Below are 20,017 nucleotides of genomic sequence, written 5' to 3' on the forward strand. Positions count from 1 at the left end.
CTGCCACCGCCTCCCAAGCCAGAGTGGAGAGATTGCTGGACCTCCTGCGGCCAGAGTGGGGATGGAGGACATCATGACGGGCCTCCGAAAGGCATACCATTGACGGGTCGCTGAACTCTCCCTGGCTTTTAGGGCCATGTCTTCACTGGAGCAGTCCTGGGCAGTCCTTGCCCTGCAGTCCTCCATTGAGAACTATGTGGGCGGCTGCAGTTTAGATATGGCACCCGGAGTGAGGAAACGTTGTGGCGGGCGATTCAGAGGCCACCCGCCAGGAAGACCACGTGTTTCCCGAGACAGGATAATTAATGAGGCGGGAAGCGGACGATACAGTGTGAAAAGCTGCCATTGAGGCCAATGGGTAAAACACCTTTTTCCCGCCCACTACCGTAATTAGTGCAAATCTGGGATGATTCTGCCCCATGAAACTTGAAATAAGAAGAGAAAAGAAAGAAAAACTAGAAATTCACACAGGCATAATTTGAGAAATAAGATGAAAACGAGCCAAAGGAGATGGTAGCAAGGGGTGATATTTTATATTTTCATTGGCTGTGGATGTCGCTGGCTGGGCCAGCATTTGTTGCCTATCTTTATCTGCCCTTGAGAAGGTGGTGGTGAGCCGCCTTCTTGAACTGCTGCAGTCCATGTGGTGTAGGTACACCTGCAGTGCTCTTAGGAAGGGGGTTCCAGGATTTTGACCCAGTGACAGTGAAGGAATGGCGATATATTTACAAGCCTGGATGGTGAGTGACTTGGAGGGGAACTTCCAGGTAGTGGTGTTCCCATCTATCTGCTGCCCTTGTCCTTCTAGGTGGTTGTGGTCGTGGGTTTGGAAGGTGCTGTAGCACCTTGTAGATGGCACACACTGCTGCTACTGTGCATCGGTGGTATGGGGAGTGAAGTTTTGTGGATGTGGTGCCAATCAAGTGGGCTGCTTTGTCCTGGACAGTGTCAAGCTTCTTGAGTGTTGTGGGAGCTGCACTCATCTAGGCAAGTGGAGAGCATTCCATCACACTCCTGACTTGTGCCTTGTAGATGGTGGACAGGCTTTGGGGAGTCAGGAGGTGGGTTCCTCGTCACACGATTCCTAGCCTCTGACCTTCCTCTGTAACTATATGGCTAGTCCAGTTCAGTTTCTGGTTAATGGTAACCCTCAGAATATTGCCAGTGGGGGATTCAGTGATGGTAATGCTATTGAACATCTAGGGGCGATGGTTAGGTTCTCTCTTCTTGGAGATGATCATTGCCTGGCTCAAGTGTGGCCACTTGTCAGGACAAGCCTGGATATTGTTCAGGTCTTGCTGCATTTGGACATGGACTGCTTCTGTATCTGAGGAATCATGAATGGTGCTGAGCATTGAGCAATCATCAGCGAACATCCCCACTTCTGACCTTATGATGGAAGGAAGATCATTGATGAAGTAGCTGAAGATGGTTGGGTCGAGGACACTACCCTGAGGAACTCTTGCAGTTATGCCCTGAAACTGAGATGATTGACCTCCAACAACCACAACTATCTTCTTTTGTGCTAGCTATGACTCCAACCAGTGGTGGAGAGTTTTCCCCCTGATTCCCATTGACTCAAGTTTTGCTAGGGCTCCTTGATGCCACACTCGGTCAAATGCTGCCTTGATGTCAAGGGCAGTCACTCTCACCCCACCTTGGGAGTTCAGCTCATTTGTCATGTTTGAACCAAGGCTGTAATGAGGCCAGGAGCTGAATGGCCCTGGCAGAACCCAAACTGGGTGTCAGTGAGCAGGTTATTGCTAAGCAAGTGCTGCTTGATAGCGCTGTTGATGACCCCTTCATTACCTTGCTGATGATGGAGAGCAGACTGATGGGACGATAATTGGCTTGGTTGGATTTGTCCTGCTTTTTGTGTACAGGACATAACTGGGCAATATTCCACATAGCCGGTTAGATGCCAGTGTTGTAGCTGTACTGGAACAGCTTGGCTAGGGGTGCAGCAAGTTCTGGAGCACAAGTCTTCAGTACTATTGCCAGAATATTGTCAGGGCCCATAGACTTTGCAGTATCCAGTGCCTTCAGCCATTTCTTGATGTCACGTAGAGTGAATCAAATTGGCTGACGTACCTAGGTCCCTTTGTACATCAGCATTTCCCAATCTATCACCATATAAATAATACTCTGCCATTCTGTTTTTCCTACTGAAGTGGATAACTTCACACTTATCCATGTTATACTGCATTTGACATGTATTTGCCCACTCACTCGACCTACCTAAATTGCCTTGAAGTCTCTTAACACCCTTCTCAACGATTACATTCCCATTAAGTTTCGTGTAGTCAGCACACTTGGAAATATTAGATTTGGTTCCCTCATCCAAATCATTGATATATATTGTGAATAGCTGGGGCCCCTGATCCCTGCGGTACCCCACTAGTCACCACCTGCCATTCTGAAAAAGACCCGTTTATTCCTACTCTCTGATTCCTGTCTGCTAACCAATTTTCAATCCATGCCAAAATATCACCCTCAATCCCCTGTCCTTTAATTTTATACACTAACCTCTTATGTAGGACATTCTCAAAAGCTTTCTGAAAATTCAAATACACCACATCCACTGGTTCTCCCATATCTATTCTGCAATTACCTCCTTAAAAAACTCCAGAAACCACGATTTCCCTTTCATAAATCCATTTTGACTTTGTCTAATCCCATTGATGTTTTCTAAGTGCCCTGTTATCACATCCTTTATAATAGACTAGCATTTTCCCTACTGTTAGGCTAACCGGTTTGTAATTCCCTGTTTTCTCTCTCCCTCCTTTTTTAAATAGCGGGGTTACATTTGTCACCCTTCAATCTGCTAGGACTGTTCCAGAATCTACAGAATTTTGGAAGATAACAATCAATGCATTCCACTATTTCCTTTCGTACCCTGGGATGTAGATTATTGGGCCCTGGGGATTTATTGTCTTTCAGTCCCATTAATTTGCCCAGCGCTATTGTTTTAGTAATACTAATTTCCTTCAATTCCTCCTTCTCACTCGACCTTTGGTTCCCTAGTATTTCTGGGAAGTGACTTGAGTCTTCCTCTGTGAAGGCAGAACTAAGGTAGTTGTTTAATTCCTCTGCCCTTTCTTTCCTTGTTCTCTATTATAAATCCTCACTTTTCAGGCTGTAAGGGACCTACATTTGTCTTCACTAGTTTTTTTTCTCTTTACATATTTATGGAAGATTTTACGGTCTGCTTTTACGTTCCTTGCAAGCTTAGCCTCATATTCTATTTTTCCCCTCTTAATCAATCCCTGGGTCCTGCTTTGCTGAATTCTAAACTGCTCCTAATCCTCAGGCTTGCTACTTTTCCAAGAAACTTTATATGATTCCTCTTTGGATACAATAGGGCAAGCCTGCTTTTTTTCCTGTCAGTTTGGCAGAACTATAGCAAGTTTCCCGTTGGACTTTCTGTTTTCATTTTTAAAGCAACCAGTTGTATAATTACACAGTGGCACGTGTGAGTTTGCAAAAAAACAAAGGACGACAAAGATTCCCTGAGCAACTCGCCGTGACCTTTTCTTACAAATTGCAGGTTGCCCTCTGATTTGGAATCTCCTTTTTTTCTCTCTGCTTGAGGCTTCTATCAGTTTGGCCGAGACGCTGCCTTGCGTTTAAAAAAAAAAATCACCTCAGTGGAGTATTCTGGAACTTTCTTCAGACTGACAATAGGTTCCGGTCAATTCAAAAGAATATGGGCAATAAAATGGAATGTCAATGGCACTTAATGGGATATTTTCCCATAACTTAGCACTCATGGAATGTCCTGTGTCTTTCCTGTTTGCAATCAAACGTTAAATAATTCTGGAAAATAATTCTGTGCTCTCTCCACAGGGAATATTTCCTGTCTCAGTCATTCACGTCAAAAATGCAGTCATTCAGCTCAGGGGGTAAGTGTATATATGTTGTTAAACCCCATGACTTATTGACATGTTGCTTGGGTGGGTCCCCCGTTGACAGCAAGCTGTTTTTAAGCTGGTCAGGGTGAGGTATGTGCCGAGACTGGAAAAAAAAGGGGCAACTTTTCCATTTCAGGAAGCTATAGGTGGGGCGGTGGGAGTTTCAATGCCCTGGCGGGAATTTTAACCTTTTGGGAGGGTGGGGGGTGGTGGGGGGGGGGGGGGGGGGGGGGGCGGTGCGGCTGCTGAGCAACCTGTACGATGGTCCCATTCTACAAGCCGCTACCCGAATTCCTGAACAAAACATCGCAAGGAAGCAACTCCCTAACAGTTAAAATGAGGAGGCCCAAAGGCCACAGACTGGGCCTGAAATAAGGGGGAGGAGAGTTTGAGGGGGGAGGCAGGGGGCGGGGCACATGGTTGGGGGTCGGGTTGAGGGAAAGGTGGTGACGGAGGGTTCAGAGATGGACAGGGCCTATAGGATGGGTATTGGGTGTGGGTGAAAGCAGCTGAGTTGTGGGGGTTGGGGGTTCTGGATCCAGGCGGGGGTCATTCCACATTTCCCTTGTGGAAGCTGGGATTCCTGTTCCTCCTGTCCCCACTTTTGCTGTTGACCGTTGTCCCAGAAGCTTCAGTCTGTCAGGAAAAACTGCAGTGGTGTCCTCACTTAGATCAGCAGCGAAATGGCTTCGGGACTAAATCTGCATAATTAAAAAGAAGGATCCAGCCAGTTTCTATTTAAAATTGCAGTGGCTGCAATCAGGCCAGGTATTTCAGTAGCCACTCCATTTTAACTGCCTTAATTAAGGATGACATTAGTACGTTAGTAGAGATGACTTTAGCTCAAAAGAGTAAGATGTAAAATCAGTTTGGGTAGAGATAAGTAGTAATAGTTTCGAATAGTTTATAGGCCCCCAAACAGTTACAGGAGGAGGTCTTGTGGCACAGTGGTAGCATCCCTACCTCTGGACCAGAAGCTCCAGGTTCAAGTCTATTTCAGGACTTGTTGGCCATGGAAGGTGCGTTCATAGCTTGGCCAAACAGTTTAATTATTTGCCTGTAAGTCTTTCCAATGCACCTGATGGCAGGTGGTAAGAGAGAGAGAGGGTTACCTGGTCAACCAAACTGTAGAAGATGGCAATGGCATACCGTTGCAGTACTTTACCAAGCATAATCATGGACCATCCAATCCAATGGAATGGAAATCTATGGTCACCAATGCCCTTTAGGTCATGGTACCTTTTTTCTATTTATTTATGGGATGTGAGCATCACTGGCTAGGCCAGCATTTATTGCCCATGCCTCATTGCCCTCAGAGGGCATTGAAGCATCAACTGCATTGCTGTGGGTCTGGAGTCACATGTAGGCCAGCCTTTCCTCCCTAAAGGACATTAGTAAACCAGATGGGTTTTTGCAACAATGGTTTCATGGTCATCGTTAAACTTTTAATTCCAGATTTTTATTGAATTCAAAGTCCACCATCTGCCGTGGTGGGATTTGATCCCAGGTCCCCTGGAGCATTACCCAGGGTTTCTATTTTACTAGTCCAGCAACACTACCATTACGCCACCATCTCCCCTGAACGTAAAAGAACAGTAGTTATACCTGGGACAGAATATAAAGGAAGAAATAAATGGGACATGTAAGAAAGGTACTGCAATAATCATGGGTGACTTTAAAACAAAACAAAAACAGAATTACCTGGAAAAACTCAGCAAGTCTGGCAGCATCGGCGGAGAAGAAATCAGTCAACGTTTCGAGCCTTCATGGCCCTTCGGCAGAACTGCCGAAGGGCCATGAAGGCTCGAAACGTTGACCGATTTCTTCTCCGCCGATGCTGCCAGACTTGCTGAGTTTTTCCAGGTAATTCTGTTTTTGTTTTGTTTTGGATTTCCAGCATCCGCAGTAGCTTTTAGCTTTTTGTTTTTATATGGGTGACTTTAATCTACATGTAGATCAGGCAAATAAGGTTGGCAAAGATAGTCTGGAAAATGAGTTCACAGAGGGTGCTCAGGACAATTTCTTAGAGCAGTGCATTCTGGTGCCCATCTGGTAATGTGCAAAGATACAGGATTAATCAAAAACCTTATTGTAAAGGAGCCTCTAGGTGATAGTGATCATAACATGATAGAACTTCAATGTTCAGTTTGAAGGTGAGAAGTGTGGTTCTAAGACCAGTGTTCTAAACATAAATAAAGCTAAATATAAAGGTATGAAGGCAGAGTTGGCTGAAGTGAACTGTGAAACTAGGCTAAAAGGTGAGACAGTAGAGATGCAATGGCAGACTTTTAAGTAGATATTTAATAATTCTCAGCAAAGATTTATCCCAGTGAGAAATAATTTTTTGAGAAGGATGCATCATTCATGGATAAATAAGAAAGTTAAATATAACGTCAAATTGAAGGAAACACTGTACTAGTCTGTGAAGACTAGTGGGGGGTCAGAAGATTGGACAGGTTTGAAGAGCCATTTTAAAAAATGGCTAAAAATATATTAAAGAGGGAGAAATTAGAGTATGAGAGAAAGCTTGCTAGAAATAGAAAAATAGACAGTAAGAGTTTCTATAATTATATATAAAGGAAAATAGTAACTAAACTGAGCATTATTCCTCTAGAAAGTGAGGCTGGGGAGTTAATAATGGAAAACAATGAAATGGTGGAAGCATTGAACAGGTATTTTATGCCCCTCTTCACTGTACAAGACTTAGAATACGTCCCAAAGATACTTGAAAATCAAGAGGTGAAAGGGAGGGAGGAACTTAAAACAATCACCATCGCCAGGGAAAAGGTGCTGAGAAAACTATTAGACTTAAAGGCTAACAGGCCCCAGGACCTGAAGAATTGGCTGCAGTAATGGTAAAGGCATTGGTTTTAATCTTCCAAAATTCCTCAGATTCTGGAAGGACTCCAGAACATTGGAAAATAGCAAGTGTAACACCTTGATTCAAGAAAGGAGAGATACAGAAAATAGGAAGCTATCGGCCAGTTAGCCTAACATCTGTCTTAGGGAAATTCCTAGAATCCATTATTAAGGAGTTATTGGAGGATACTTTGAAAATCATAATACAATTAGGCAGATTCAAATTTAAATAATTTATTAGAGTTCTTTAAGAAAATAACAAGCATGGTGAATAAAGGGGAACCTGTAGATGTGGTGTGCTTGGATTTCCAAAAGCCATTTGATAAGATGCAACATCAAAGGTTACTACACAGAATAAGAGCACATGGTTTTGGGGGGTAATGCATTAGCATGGATAAAGAATTGGTTAACTAACAGGAAGCAGAGAGTATGGATAAATGGGTCATTTTTGGGTTGGAACGCTGTAACAAGTACAATGCCACAGGGACCAGTGCTGGGTCCTCAACTATTTACAAACTACATCAATGACTTGGATGAAGGGACTGAATGTATGGTGGCTAAATTTGCCAATGACACCAAGATAGTAGGAAAGTAAATTGTCAACAGGAGGTAAAGGTCCTACAAAGGGCTATCGATAGGTTAAGTGAGTGGGTAAGAAAAAATGGCAGATGGAGTATAATGTGAGAAAATGTGAACTTGTCCACTTTGGCAGGAGGAATAGAAGAGTAGAATACAATTTAAATTGAGAGAGATTGTAGAACTCTGTGTTATAGAGGGATCTGGTTCCCTGGTACATGAATCACAAAAGGTTAGTATGCAGGTACAGCAGGTGATTAGGGCGGCAAATGAAATGTTGGTATTTATTGCAAGTGGAATGGAATATAAAAGCGGGAAAGTTTTACTGCAGCTGTACAGGGCCTTGGTGAGACCACATAGAGTACTGTGTACAGTTTTAGTCTCCTTACTTGAAAAAGGATATAATTATGTTAGATGCAATTCAGAGAAAGTTCACGCCACTCATTACTGGGATGAAGGGGTTATCTTATGAAGAAAGGTTGAACAGATTAGGCCTGTATCCACTGGAGTTTAGAAGAATGAGAGGTGATCTTATTGAAACATATGAGGCCCTGAGGGGACCTGCTAGGGTGGATACCAGGAGGTCGTTTCCTCCTGTGGAGTGACTAGAAGTAGGAGACACAGTTTAACAATAATAGGTCTCCTTTTTAAGACTGAGGTGAGTTTTTTTTTCTCTCAGAGGGTTATTAATGAAATTCTGTTCCTCAGAGAGCAGTGGAGGCTGGGTCATTGAATTTATTCAAGGCTGAGTTAGACCAATTATTGTTAGGCAAGGGAATCAAGAGTTATGGGGGACAGACAGTAAAGTGGAGTTGAGACCACGATTAGATCAGCCGTGATCTTATTGAACGGTGGAGGAGGCTCGAAGGACCAGATGACCCACTCCTAAGTCCCATGTTCCTATGAGGCATGAGGAGGCCAGTTCAAAGATGAGCGGGGCGTTTCACCAGGACCAGTCTGGCAGGCCCCAGTGAGGGAAGTGGGAATCGGGCCCCTGAGGGCATTGGTGAGAGGGCATGGGGTTTTGAGGGGATGTACCATGGGGTAGTGAGGAGGGACCTCATGCCCAGCCTACAAAAGGGCTGACAGGTGGAACTGTGCAATCCCTGCACCCCCTCCCGCCTTCCCACCAACACCCCACCACCCCCACAGCCACCCTCCCCACCCAGCCCCAGGCTGCTGAAATACAGGAAACAGTGGGAGGAGGACCCTAAGTGGCCATTTAAGGGCCTCAATTGCTCCAAAGGCATGCAGGCTGCTCGAGGCCTCCCTGTCACTGATAAAAATATCAGCGGAGATGGGCCAGCAGCATTCATCACGCCGCCACCATGAGAGCTGATTTTACACCCAGCCACTCTGTCTGTCACCCTGCGCTCATGGCGGCTGGAGTGGGGGCAGGGGATGGGTGGGGGGGCATCAAATTCCAATCTGGATCGTCGTTCCTTCATTGTCACTGGATCGAAATCCTGGAATTCCCTTTCCAAAAAGCACTGCGGCTGCGCCTACACCCCACGGAAGGCAGCTCTCAGGATGAGCAATGAACGCCGCCCCCACCAGCAATGCCCACATTCCATCAATGAATAATAAAAATCCTGTTAGATCATCTGTGCCTGTGCTCTTGAGCCAGAACTAAAAATAATATACATAAAATATGTAAATAAAAAAATACATCATTTTGGGAAATGAGTAGGCCTTGGCAACTGAAGCCTCTGATTCAGCCTAATAAACCGAGTTTCAGAGTCGTCCAGGGTCCAGGATTCCAGCTTAGTCAATATGGATGATAAAATTTGAATTCTTAAAATTTTCAAATGAGCGTAACTTTTAGTCACTTTGAAGCTTTGAAGCTATTTCAATTTGAGGCCCCAAGCATCGCATCTAGTTATCAAGAAAGGGGGAAAAAAAAAATCTAAATTATTTTTGAGCGAGGATAACAGGATTTAACAGATCAGAAAGGTAATCGTGAAGCCACACAAGTGCCAATTTCATTGAAGCGTTTGACATACAGAGTGTGGTAATCTAATCGGATTCGAAGTGGAAATGTTTTGCTGTTCAGCGAGAGAGATTGTTCCTCTCAGCCGGCTATTATCAGAAACATGACACACGTGTTCAATAGCTTCAGTGACTGGTGTTGGGGCTGAAGCACAAGGAATAGAATAGGAATAGGTTTATCAGATGGCCATCCATCAAAGCAAAATATCTCAGGGAAGGACGTGTTCTGGAAAGCAGCAGGAACAGGGGAAAAGAAGCCGGTCGTCATTCTCAGCTCAGAGCAGTTCCTTGTCGTGATGTAAACCTTTTACGAAGCCTGTGGGCAGCTGTGAAACGCAACAGCCCGAGACCGAGAAACGTTCTCATCCTGCGAGCAATCTTACTGTTCTTATAATGTGAAAAGTTAGGTTGAAAATATTCCAGTCACCCGCCTACAATATTGAATTTGCAAACCCATTTTATATCAGGGGCAGCAATTTTGATGAAAAAATTAATTTTGTGCTCTTATACTTGACCAACTCTGCATGTTAGCAATTCCAATCTAATGTACTCCCACCTATCTTATTCCTTAATTATTCATTACAGCAGTTTCATGGAACCTTATGCTTAGCTCTTAGTCAGAACGCATTACATTTGGAAATCTAAATGTTGATTCCTGGTGTCACTATACTTTTAATTTTCTTTTAAACTGTTATTTTAGTTTTCTGCATTTGATAGTTAACTCCTGACCCTTATATCCATTGCCTGAACTGTAAAAAAGCCCCTACCCAAATCCCTCAACTTCCCTCATTCTATGTGGCTCTATTTTATTGATGCTACTGGAGTAGAAAGAAGCAGCTCACGTTTAAGGAAGGCGGTGGTGTAGTGGTATTGTCACTGGGCTACTATTCCAGAGACCCAGGGTAATTTTCTGGGAACGCGAGTTTGACTCCCGCCACAGGAGATGGTGAAATTTGAATTCAGTAAAAATCTGGAATTAAAAGGCCGCTGATGACAACCATGAAACCATTTCCGATTGTCGGGAAAAACCCATCTGGTTCACTAATGTCCTTTAGGGAAGGAAATCTGCCGTCCTTACCTGTCCTGGCCTACATGTGACTCCAGACTCTCAACGAGGGTCAATTAGGGATGTGGTGTGAGGTGGAGAGCAGGGAACCATAGGAAAACCATGGGCGGAATTTAATGCTCTTCCCGGAGGTGGGCCGGGAAGTTTGAGTGGGGAGAGTGCATTCAATTGGGTGTGAAGGGGCAGGGTGGAGATCCTTTCGCCTTCCCGTCTCCCCCACCCACCATCTCCTCCACTTCCACCACCGCCCCATTAGGTCCAGGGCAGCAAGGGTCAGGAATAGCCTTCCCAGCTGGAGGCCAAACTTTTTGACCACTTAAGGGCCTCATCCCGCAGCTCCTGGCATGCCATGTGGGCAACCCGCCAGGTAAATCCTGGCGGATATGCCTGAGGCCTACTTGGTCAGCCCCCATGTTTAACGGAGGCAGCCAGCGTAGGCAGAGGCCACCCACTCAGGAATCCCCTACCTGCCCTTTAAACTAACTCCCCTCCCCCCTTCACATGGGCCTCCCTGACTTGCCCCACCTCACCCACCTTTCCTCCAGGGCTCCAGTGACAATCCTCAGCCCGGGGCCTGCTCTAGTATCGGCAGTGGCCACAGGCCTCTGTTGTGGCTGGCAGCTCTCAGGGGTGGAAAATCCCCCCTGAAGATGCCAGGAAGGCCCTGTCGCCAACCAGGTAAGTGCCTTATTGAGGCAGGTGGCCAGAATGGCTGCGGCAGAGTTGTTGCCGGCTCTTCTGCCAGCGGACGGGCCTGTTGCTGCGAGCATTAAATTCCACCTGATACGTAGTCCAATTCGACCTTACTTGTGGCCTGTAAAACCTGCTGCCTATTTGTACTTCGAACATTCTTTCAGAGCCCACTGATTCTGTGAAATGGCTGGGATTCGGTATTCAGGAGAGAGAGAGAGAGAGAGAAAAGATGTAAAAACATTAGCATGGGCATGTTTGTAGCAGCAGTCCTTGATCATATTGATATTCAGGATTATCTCCCTGGCAAGTGTTTCGTGACTTTGCCTCTCAGAGATGAGCGCAGCAAATCCATAAAAATCTGAGTGAGGGGTGTATAACAATGCAGCAGCTAATGAGCGTAGGTTCTCACAATAATACATCGTCATTACTTCTGCAAAATCAGAAAATGAACCCTCATGAACTCTGACCCATACTTATTCTCTTGTGCGCCTTTTCTCTCTGCTCTGATGCTGGGCTCCTTTACAAAACAGCTGGAAATAGAAGCCCGCAAGGGGAAGCATCCTGGAAGGGTGGGGTTAAATTGGCTGGAGATGGGGCGGGGGGGTGTCTCCTCATCCAAACCTGCACTGCGGTTTTATGGCTTGTCAGGGACTAACATCAGCTTTCATTGTTTTTCAAGTAAGCAGGAGAACATTGTCTCGACGGAGGTGCCCCTGGTGCAAGAAATCACAACCACCTTGAGGGAGTGGTCCAACATCTGGAAACAGCTGTATATGGTTAGTAGACAAGCACAGCTCCTCTTGTTTTTAAGATATGATTAGAACTTTGAGCCTGCAGTTTTTTTTATCAACAATACCGTGAAGTTGTCAGGGTGAAAATTCCATCAAAATGGTCCCATGGCCAATATCATTGACTTTGATAAAACCACACAACTGTCACCTAGCAGAGATGGTTGGTGCAAGTAATAGGGGCAGAAACACCCAACACCTATCGCTCCAGGATCCAACATATACTAATGGGTTAAAGATTTCCTTCCAATGGTGAAGTAACGTATTGGGTTAGTGCTTTGATGCTTTCACCTCTAGAATCAGGCTAGGATAATGGAATAATGCTTCAACTCTTGTCTGCACGTTGGGATCGTAGTGAAATCAGGTTTTGGGTATTCGGAAAGGTTAGGGTCCCACCATGCAAAAAAATGTTCCAGTCAGACCCTCTCGTGTGGACTTAAAAGATCCCACGGCACCATTCAACGAAGAACATGGGAGTTCCCCCAGTGTTCTGGCCAATATTGGTCCCTCAATCACCACCTCCAATACAGACGATCTGGTTATTTTCAAAGCAAAATACTGCGCATGCTGGAAATCTGAAATTAAAACGGAAAGTGCTGGAAATGCTCAGTCCTGAAGCAAAATCACGTTCGAGTTGAAACATTGGGCGGGGTTATCCGGTCCTGCCCCCCACTGCGGGCATCATCGCAGGAGGGACAGAAAATTTGACGGACCGGCAAAAGGCCTGTTGACTTTGGACGGGAATTGCCAATCCCGAGGTGGTCAGGACCGGCAAATCCCACCTGTTAATTCTGTTCCTCTCTCCAAGATGCTTCAAAACCTGCTGAGCCTTTCTGGCACTTTCTTGTTTTTATTCTTGGTCATCATCAAATCGGCTGTCACGTTTCCGACTCTACAACAGCATTTCAGAAAACCACTTTGAGTGGAATGGGCCTACGTTCCCCGGAGTTTAGAAGAATGAGAGGCGATCTCGTTGAAATGAATCAAATTGTGAGCGGGCTTGACAGGCCAAATGCCTAGAGGTTCTTCCCTCTGGCTGGCAAGTCCAGAATTAGCCTCAGGATAAGGGATTTGGAGCCATTTATGAATTAGATGGGCAGGAATTTCTTCACTCAGTGGTTTGTGAATCCTTGGAATTCTCTACTCCAGAGGCCTGTTGGTGCTCTGTTGATGAGTACATTAAAGACTGACACATATATATAAATTTTTGGAAATGCAAGGAATCGAATGATAGGATGGAAAGAGGTATGAGCATAGTCTGACCTTATAGAATAGTTGAGCAGGCTCGAGGGGGCCTCATGGCCTACTCCTTATGTTCATATAAATTTCATGATGTACCTGGATGCCCGGAGGTTGTGTAAGGTGCTATATAAATGCAAATCTTTCTTTTTTTAAATCTTCTTTTAAAATAAATGAAAGAATGCAATATAAATGCGTCGAAGAGAAATTAAAATGTTTTTCCGGGCTAAATGCTTAAGGGACATAGTGAGAATGTAGATAGGTGAAAAGAAATCAACTAAATTTACCAATGTAGCATTTCAGTTCAGAGAAACATAGGAACTAGGAGCAGGCGGAGGCCATTTGGCCCTTTGAGCCTGCTCCGCCATTCAGTATGATCATGGCTGATCCTCAATCTCAGCGCCATATTCCCGCTTTCTCTCCATACCCCTTGGTGCCCCTAATATCCAAAAAAAATTCAGTGGCCAGTGGCTGCCAACTCAATGTTATAAGAACTGGCCAAAAGGCTGGAAGCCAACGTGACCCCTGGGAAAGAATTCGAGCTTGTTCTGCATTTGGATGTCTGCTTCCTGTTCTAGCATTGCAGCATAATGGTCGATGGGCAGCAGTGGTGCATGACCTTGCAGCCCGGGTCTGTCAGGATGCACTCACAACCATTTCTCATCTCCGGTTTGAGACGGGGCGTTGGATGTGGCTGGGCATGACAGAAGGAATTTAATTAAGGCAGAACAACAAGTTAGTGGACGATACTGAAGCCTCCACTCTGCAGGATGTTGAGCAAAGAGCAAAATCATCCCAGATTTGCACAAAGTGCGGTGGTGGGTGGGAAAATGGATGTTTTACTTGCCGGCTGCAATGGCGGGTTTTAGCGCTGTATCGTCCTGCTCCCACCTCGTTAGTTATGCAGCCACAGGAAACACAGCGTCTCACTGGCGTTCAATTTGCCCGCCACTCCATTACCTTGCCGTTCCCTCACGCAGGGCGCCATATTTAAACTGCAGCCACACGCACACTACTCAATGCTGGCAACCCAGGACTGCTCTGGTGAAGACATGGCCTCAAAAGCCAAGGAGACTGCAGTTCCCCAATTCAGTAAGGCATCTCCGGGATGCCTTCTGGACGCCATGGAGGCCCACCGCAATGTCCTCTACCCTTGCTCTGGCCACAGGAGGCCCATCAATCTCACTGCTCTGGCTTGGGAGGCGGTGGCAGTGGTGGTCAGTGCCAATGCTGCACACAAAAGGTTGGCCATCCAGTGCAGAAAATGGATGAATGACCTCCTCCCTGTCACCAGGTTAATCCAACCATCCCATCACTCTAAACTCACACACTCACAAGGCCACCACACATTCACTGGCATCTCACTCACTGCCAGCTCAAGGGACATCACCACTCACTCTCTTACACACACCCTCACATCTGGCCTCATCTCCTCTGGAGACTGCCTCCTCAACCAACACCATCTTGAGGCCACTTTCACAGATCAACACATGCCCCCACTCACACCCTGGTATAGCCCCCTTCCCCAGTAAAGCCGACAATCTCTTCCCTTGCCTGAGGTTATTTCTTCCCATTCCCCAAAGTTTTACTGGAATTGAATTCCCAGGGTCGGGTTTTCTTGGTTGGGGGTGGGTAGAAAGGAGATTTCTACCTGAGGAGCCAATCTGTTTTATTTGTTCCAGTTCCACTTACCTACTCTCTCACTGAATCGCTTAATTCTTTCAGGCAGAAATCTCATTTTTGAACCTCCCCCAATCCAGAATTCATGGTTGAACCTGATCTGGGATTCTGGCTTATTTCCAGTCCATCCCAAATTCCAGCTGGGGGTGATTTTGGGCATGAGAATCTTCTACCTATATCCTAAACGTGTGTCTGGGTGAATGTTCCAGGAACTCTACCCTTTACACCTTTGTTAGGCCCAAGTCATTCACTGAGCATTTGCTTGAGCTATATTAAGGATACAGTAAAAGCCTCCGACAAAGGGAATTAATCAACAGGCAGGGAAACACTGTTATTAGACCACATAGTTCAGGCTAGCCGAGCAGTCAAATTTATCACCTAACAAATTCACACAGAAGGAATAGTCATAGGATCTCAGGGGTATAAAGGACCAGATGAGATCATTGCAATTCATCTGGCCAGTTCCAATAAGAGGAATCAAAATATATGCACTAATTTATCCTGAACTGTTCTAAAGCCATACACTTGGATTGATGTCCTTTGACTGAGTCTTTTAGTAATAGTTTATTAATTCTTCTATGGAGTGACTACACTTCAAATGTGCCCCATTGGCTGTAAAGAAAGAAAGACATGCATTATACAGCATTTTTCACAACCACCGGACATTTCAAACCATTTTACTTTTTGAAGGATAGTCAGCATTGGATGGTAGATTAATTTGCACTGAACAAACCCCCAATAACAGAAGTTTGATAATAACCAGATCATCTGTTTTTGTGATGTTCATTGAGGGTTAATTATTGGGCAGGAAACTGGGAATAACTCCCCTGCTCTTCTTCGAAAGAGTCTTATCTGAAAAGCCTTACCTCCTCACTCAGTACTGCATTGAAGTATCAGCCTTGATTTTTTTTGTGCTCAAGTCCTGGAGTGGGGATTTGAACCTGGAGCCTTATGGGTGGAATTTTACGGCCCTATGGTGACAGGGGCGGGGCCATAAAATGCAGCGAGCTGTTCGAAATTCCATTGACTTCGGCGGGACCGTAAAATGGTGCCGGCATAAAATTCCGCTCTGTGAGTCAGAGGTGAGTGTGCAAACAGTTCTACGGCTGACAATAAAGTGCTTTAGAATATCCTAAGATCATAAAATATTGCTTTATAAATGCAAGCTCCTTATTTCTTGAAAAGAGATGCGCAATCTTCTTTTTTTTAGAAACTCACAGCACATAAGCTCTGCCATAACTTTATATGAACAGTCGTCCATGAACACTACCATACTACAGAGTTACCGCGTGAACAAGAATGCAATAGCATAACCAGAATGGCCAAGCCGTGGTCAGAGTCTCAAACCGAACCCACCTTAATGGAAAGTCAATTGGCATTTTTTGAAGCATTAATCAGAAAGCTTTATTAGTAAATTGGGACAGTAGTTTGCATAAAAGTAGACACCCCCTGGCTTTACTTTCCCTATAAGCGATTACTCTGTTCGTGCCAATGCAGCTGGAGGTGAGGCTGGAAAGGGAGAGTGACTCAATACAAGGCTACAAATTGATGGAACACATCAGGCTTGTCACTTACCATTGTCATGTGGGTACAGTGGTTTCCACTGGGATTTTAGCTTTTGACTGCTGAGCAGTAAGGCAAAAATCCACTCTACTTAACTCAAATCAGCTGAATATTTCATGTTGAATTTCAGATTAGCTGTGATAACAATGTGGTTTCATACATCGCTTCAACTGTGGTTAGGGCTGAATGTTAATTACTGAACTCTGTAACTGTGGACCCAGGATCCTATTAACCCTGGGCGCTTATGTTTTTTAATCACACAGTTCCCCGTGATTGATTTTTTTTTGGTTAAAAATGTTACCCTCTTGACAAGGAAGAGCTAGAGTGACAGGATCCAACAGGATGGAAAGTGGTGGGGAACTGAAAAAGGTTGAAAGGGAGAGGAACAATTCAGTTCTTGGGATAACATCTACGATGGCCACAGAGAGGGAGACTTCCTTGCACAAAATTAAATGGAAGTCATGGAGAACTATAACAAAGGATTATAAATTTACAAGTAAGACTAGAGAGGAAGATTTGGCAGCTAAGTAGTGCCTTTTTGTCTCAAAGTGCTTTATAGGCAATGAATTATTTTCAAGTGCAGTTACAGTCATTTTGCATCGATACAAGTGGCTATTCAAGTTGAGATGGTCCAGACCCGACAGAATAAAATAGATAAATACCTGATAAAAGAAATTAAGATTTTGGGGGAAAGAATAGAGAAATAAGATGAGAGTCAATGGGCCAGGTTTTGCTGAAAAGTTGTTATTAATGTGTAAACCAATCAGCAACTTGTGTTGCAGAAGAGTTACCCAGTGAATTGCAAATTGACACAAGTTGCTAGTTGATTTGCCCCACTCTGTCATTAGCTTAGAACTTCAAAAGGACATTGACACATTGGTGGAGCGGGCAGATAGGTGGCAGATGAAGTTCAATGCAGAGAAGTGTGAGGTGATACACTTTGGCACAAAGAACATGGAGAGACAGTATAAAATAAAGGATACTATTCTGAAGGGTGTGCAGGAGCAGAGGGACCTGGGTATATATGTACAAAAGCCATTAATGGTGGAAGGACAGGTAAAGAGAGCTGCTTCTAAATCATACATAATCCTGGGCTTCATTAATAGGGACATAGAGTACAAGAGCAGGGAGGTTATGATGAACTTATATAAGACACTGGTTAGACCTCAGCTGGAGTATTGTGTACAGTTCTGGGCACCACACTATCAGAAGGATGTGAACGCATTGGAGAGAATGCAGAAGAGGTTTATGAGAATGGTTCCAGGGATGAGACACTTCAGTTATGAGGAAAGATTGGAGAAGTTGGGACTGTTTTCCTTAGAGAGGAGACGGCTAAGAGGAGACTTGATAGAAGTTTTCAAAATGATATGGGGCCACGACAGTGTAGATAGGGAGAAACTGTTCCCGCTCGTAAACGGATGGAGAAATAGAGGGCACAGTTTTGAAGTGCTTTGCAAAAGAAGCAAATGCGAGGTGAGAAACAACTTTTTCACACAGCGAGTAGTTAGGGTTTGGAATGCACTACCCGGAAGTGTGGTGGAGGTAGGTTCAATTGAGGCATTCAAGAGGGCATTGGATGATTATCTAAATAGAAACAATGTGCAGGGTTACGGGGAAAAGGCAGGAGATTTGCACTAAGTTAAAATGCTCGCGATGGGCACGATGGGCTGAATGGCCTCCTTCTACACCGAAACAATTTTATGATCCTGTGAGCTTCACAAAAAGAATATCTTGCACTTAGCCTCCCTATGGCCAGAATTCTCTTTTCGGCGTGCGGGGCCAGGCTGGGCGCGGTGACGCCGTGCGTGCGTCATTCCGACCTTTCGCTCGGCAGACACGCACCGGAGTTGGCTACACGCCTGCCGAGCTGTCAAAGGCCTGTTAAGGCCATTAATAAAATAGCTAACATCATTGTCAGCACTGCCCGTCCAGCCTTAAGGTTGGCGAGGGGGCAGGCAAAGAGCCCAGGCGTCCTGCGCATTTTTCATGAAACCTCATCCACGGGCGGGATGAGGTTTCACGAAGGTTTTATTAATTAAATAAAATTTGTTTTCAAAATTCATAAACATGTCCCGGCTCCCCATCTTTATAGCTGAAATTAATCTCCCTGAGGCACAGAGCTGCCTCAGGGAGATTTCTGCTCTCTTCACCCCCCCACCTCCCTGCCCGCACAGGTAGCTATCGAACACACGTCACGCTGGGTGGGATTTAATTGGCCCGCCCATGTAAAATGGCGGCGCACAGCCAATCATGGGTGGTGATTGGCTTCACGCCAGCCTGCGCCCGCTCCCAACCGGCCCGCCCGACGGGGAGAAAATTCTCCCCTAAGTTTTTTATGAAACATAAAAATTGCTGTGCATATTTATCATTCCTCACAAAAATGTTGAGTTGTAATTATTGGAGCATAATAATTCGTAACAATTACTGAACAACCTCTCTTGCACCGAAAGTGAACAATTATAAGTGTGGAGTCTTGTTTCCTCAGGATGCAAACTATTTTAGAAGCTTTTAACAATTCCAAATTTTCATTCTCAAAATTTTGTTTGATTACTTTTTCTTTCTGCACAATCTTTCTTTCTTTATTCTCATTCCTTCCCCTATGCCAGATTTAAGATTGAATTCTCTCACTCCAATTCACCGTCCTTCCCAGTTTGGTTTTCATTCCAAAATCCCATTGCTTAAGGAGATTGACTGTGTTTGTCCTGTTGTTCTCCAAGGTCTAAGATGCTCCCCTGCCCTTGTCACACCATTCTCAGCATGCACTTCAAATGTTGAAATCTAAACATGCTTGAACAAGTCTAACTAATGGGTCACGAAGCAAGATGCTCTGCTCCAGAAAAATCTGTCACATCAGCTCTGATGCAGAACCTTCATCATCGTAACCTTAAATTGCCTCCTTCTGTTCAGAACTTTTAATCAAAGAACATAGGAAGATAGAAAATAGCAGTAGGATTAGACCATACAGCCGCTCCAGCTTAGTGCACCTATCAATGCATTCATGGCTGATTTGGGCTTCAGCTCCGTTTCCCCACCCGTTCCTCATACTCCTTGATTCCCTGAAAGACCAAAGATCTGTCATCTCAGCCTTAAAAATATTCAACAAAGGAGCACCCACAACTCTCTGGGGGAGAGAATTCCAAAGATTCACAACCCTTTGGGTGAAGAAATTTTCCCTTGTCTCAGTCCTAAATGATTGCCCCTTATCTTGAGTCTATGCCCTGTGTTTAGACTCCCCAGGCAAGGGAAGCAACCTCTCAGTGTCTACCCTGTCACTCCCCTTCAGAGTCTTGTATGTTTCAATGAGATCATCCCACATTCTTGTAAACTCCAGAGAATATAGAACCAATTTGCTTAGCCTTTCATCAGAGGACAGCTTTCTCACCGAAGAGACCAAGCTAGTGAACATTCCCCGTACCACCTACAATGCAAATACTTAAACATGAAGACCAAAACTGTACAATATTCCAGGTATGGTCTCAACAAAGCCCAGTACAATTGTAGCAAGACTTCCTTCTTCTTGCACTCCAGTCCCTTTGCCATAAAAGCCAACATGCTGCCATTTGCTTTTTTAATTGCTTGCTGTATCTGCATGCTAACTTTCTGTGCTCCTTGTGTGAATACACCAAGGCCAGGATTTTACAGGCCTACCTCGG

The 20,017-nt window shown here is 44.9% G+C and overlaps 1 protein-coding gene across 1 annotated transcript in view; it reads left to right on the forward strand.

Annotated features, from left to right (window-relative positions):
• Positions 1-20,017, forward strand: part of LOC144688041 (dedicator of cytokinesis protein 2-like) — a 1,154,257-nt gene that overhangs the window by 106,577 nt on the left and 1,027,663 nt on the right. The window contains exons 4-5 of the mRNA XM_078554696.1: positions 3,847-3,902; positions 11,774-11,870. Coding sequence (XP_078410822.1) covers positions 3,847-3,902; positions 11,774-11,870 — 153 coding nt within the window. The remainder of the gene's footprint in view (positions 1-3,846; positions 3,903-11,773; positions 11,871-20,017) is intronic.

Source organism: Cetorhinus maximus, chromosome 1 (genome assembly GCF_964194155.1).
Source record: "Cetorhinus maximus chromosome 1, sCetMax3.hap1.1, whole genome shotgun sequence".
In the NCBI taxonomy this organism is placed as follows: domain Eukaryota; kingdom Metazoa; phylum Chordata; class Chondrichthyes; order Lamniformes; family Cetorhinidae; genus Cetorhinus; species Cetorhinus maximus.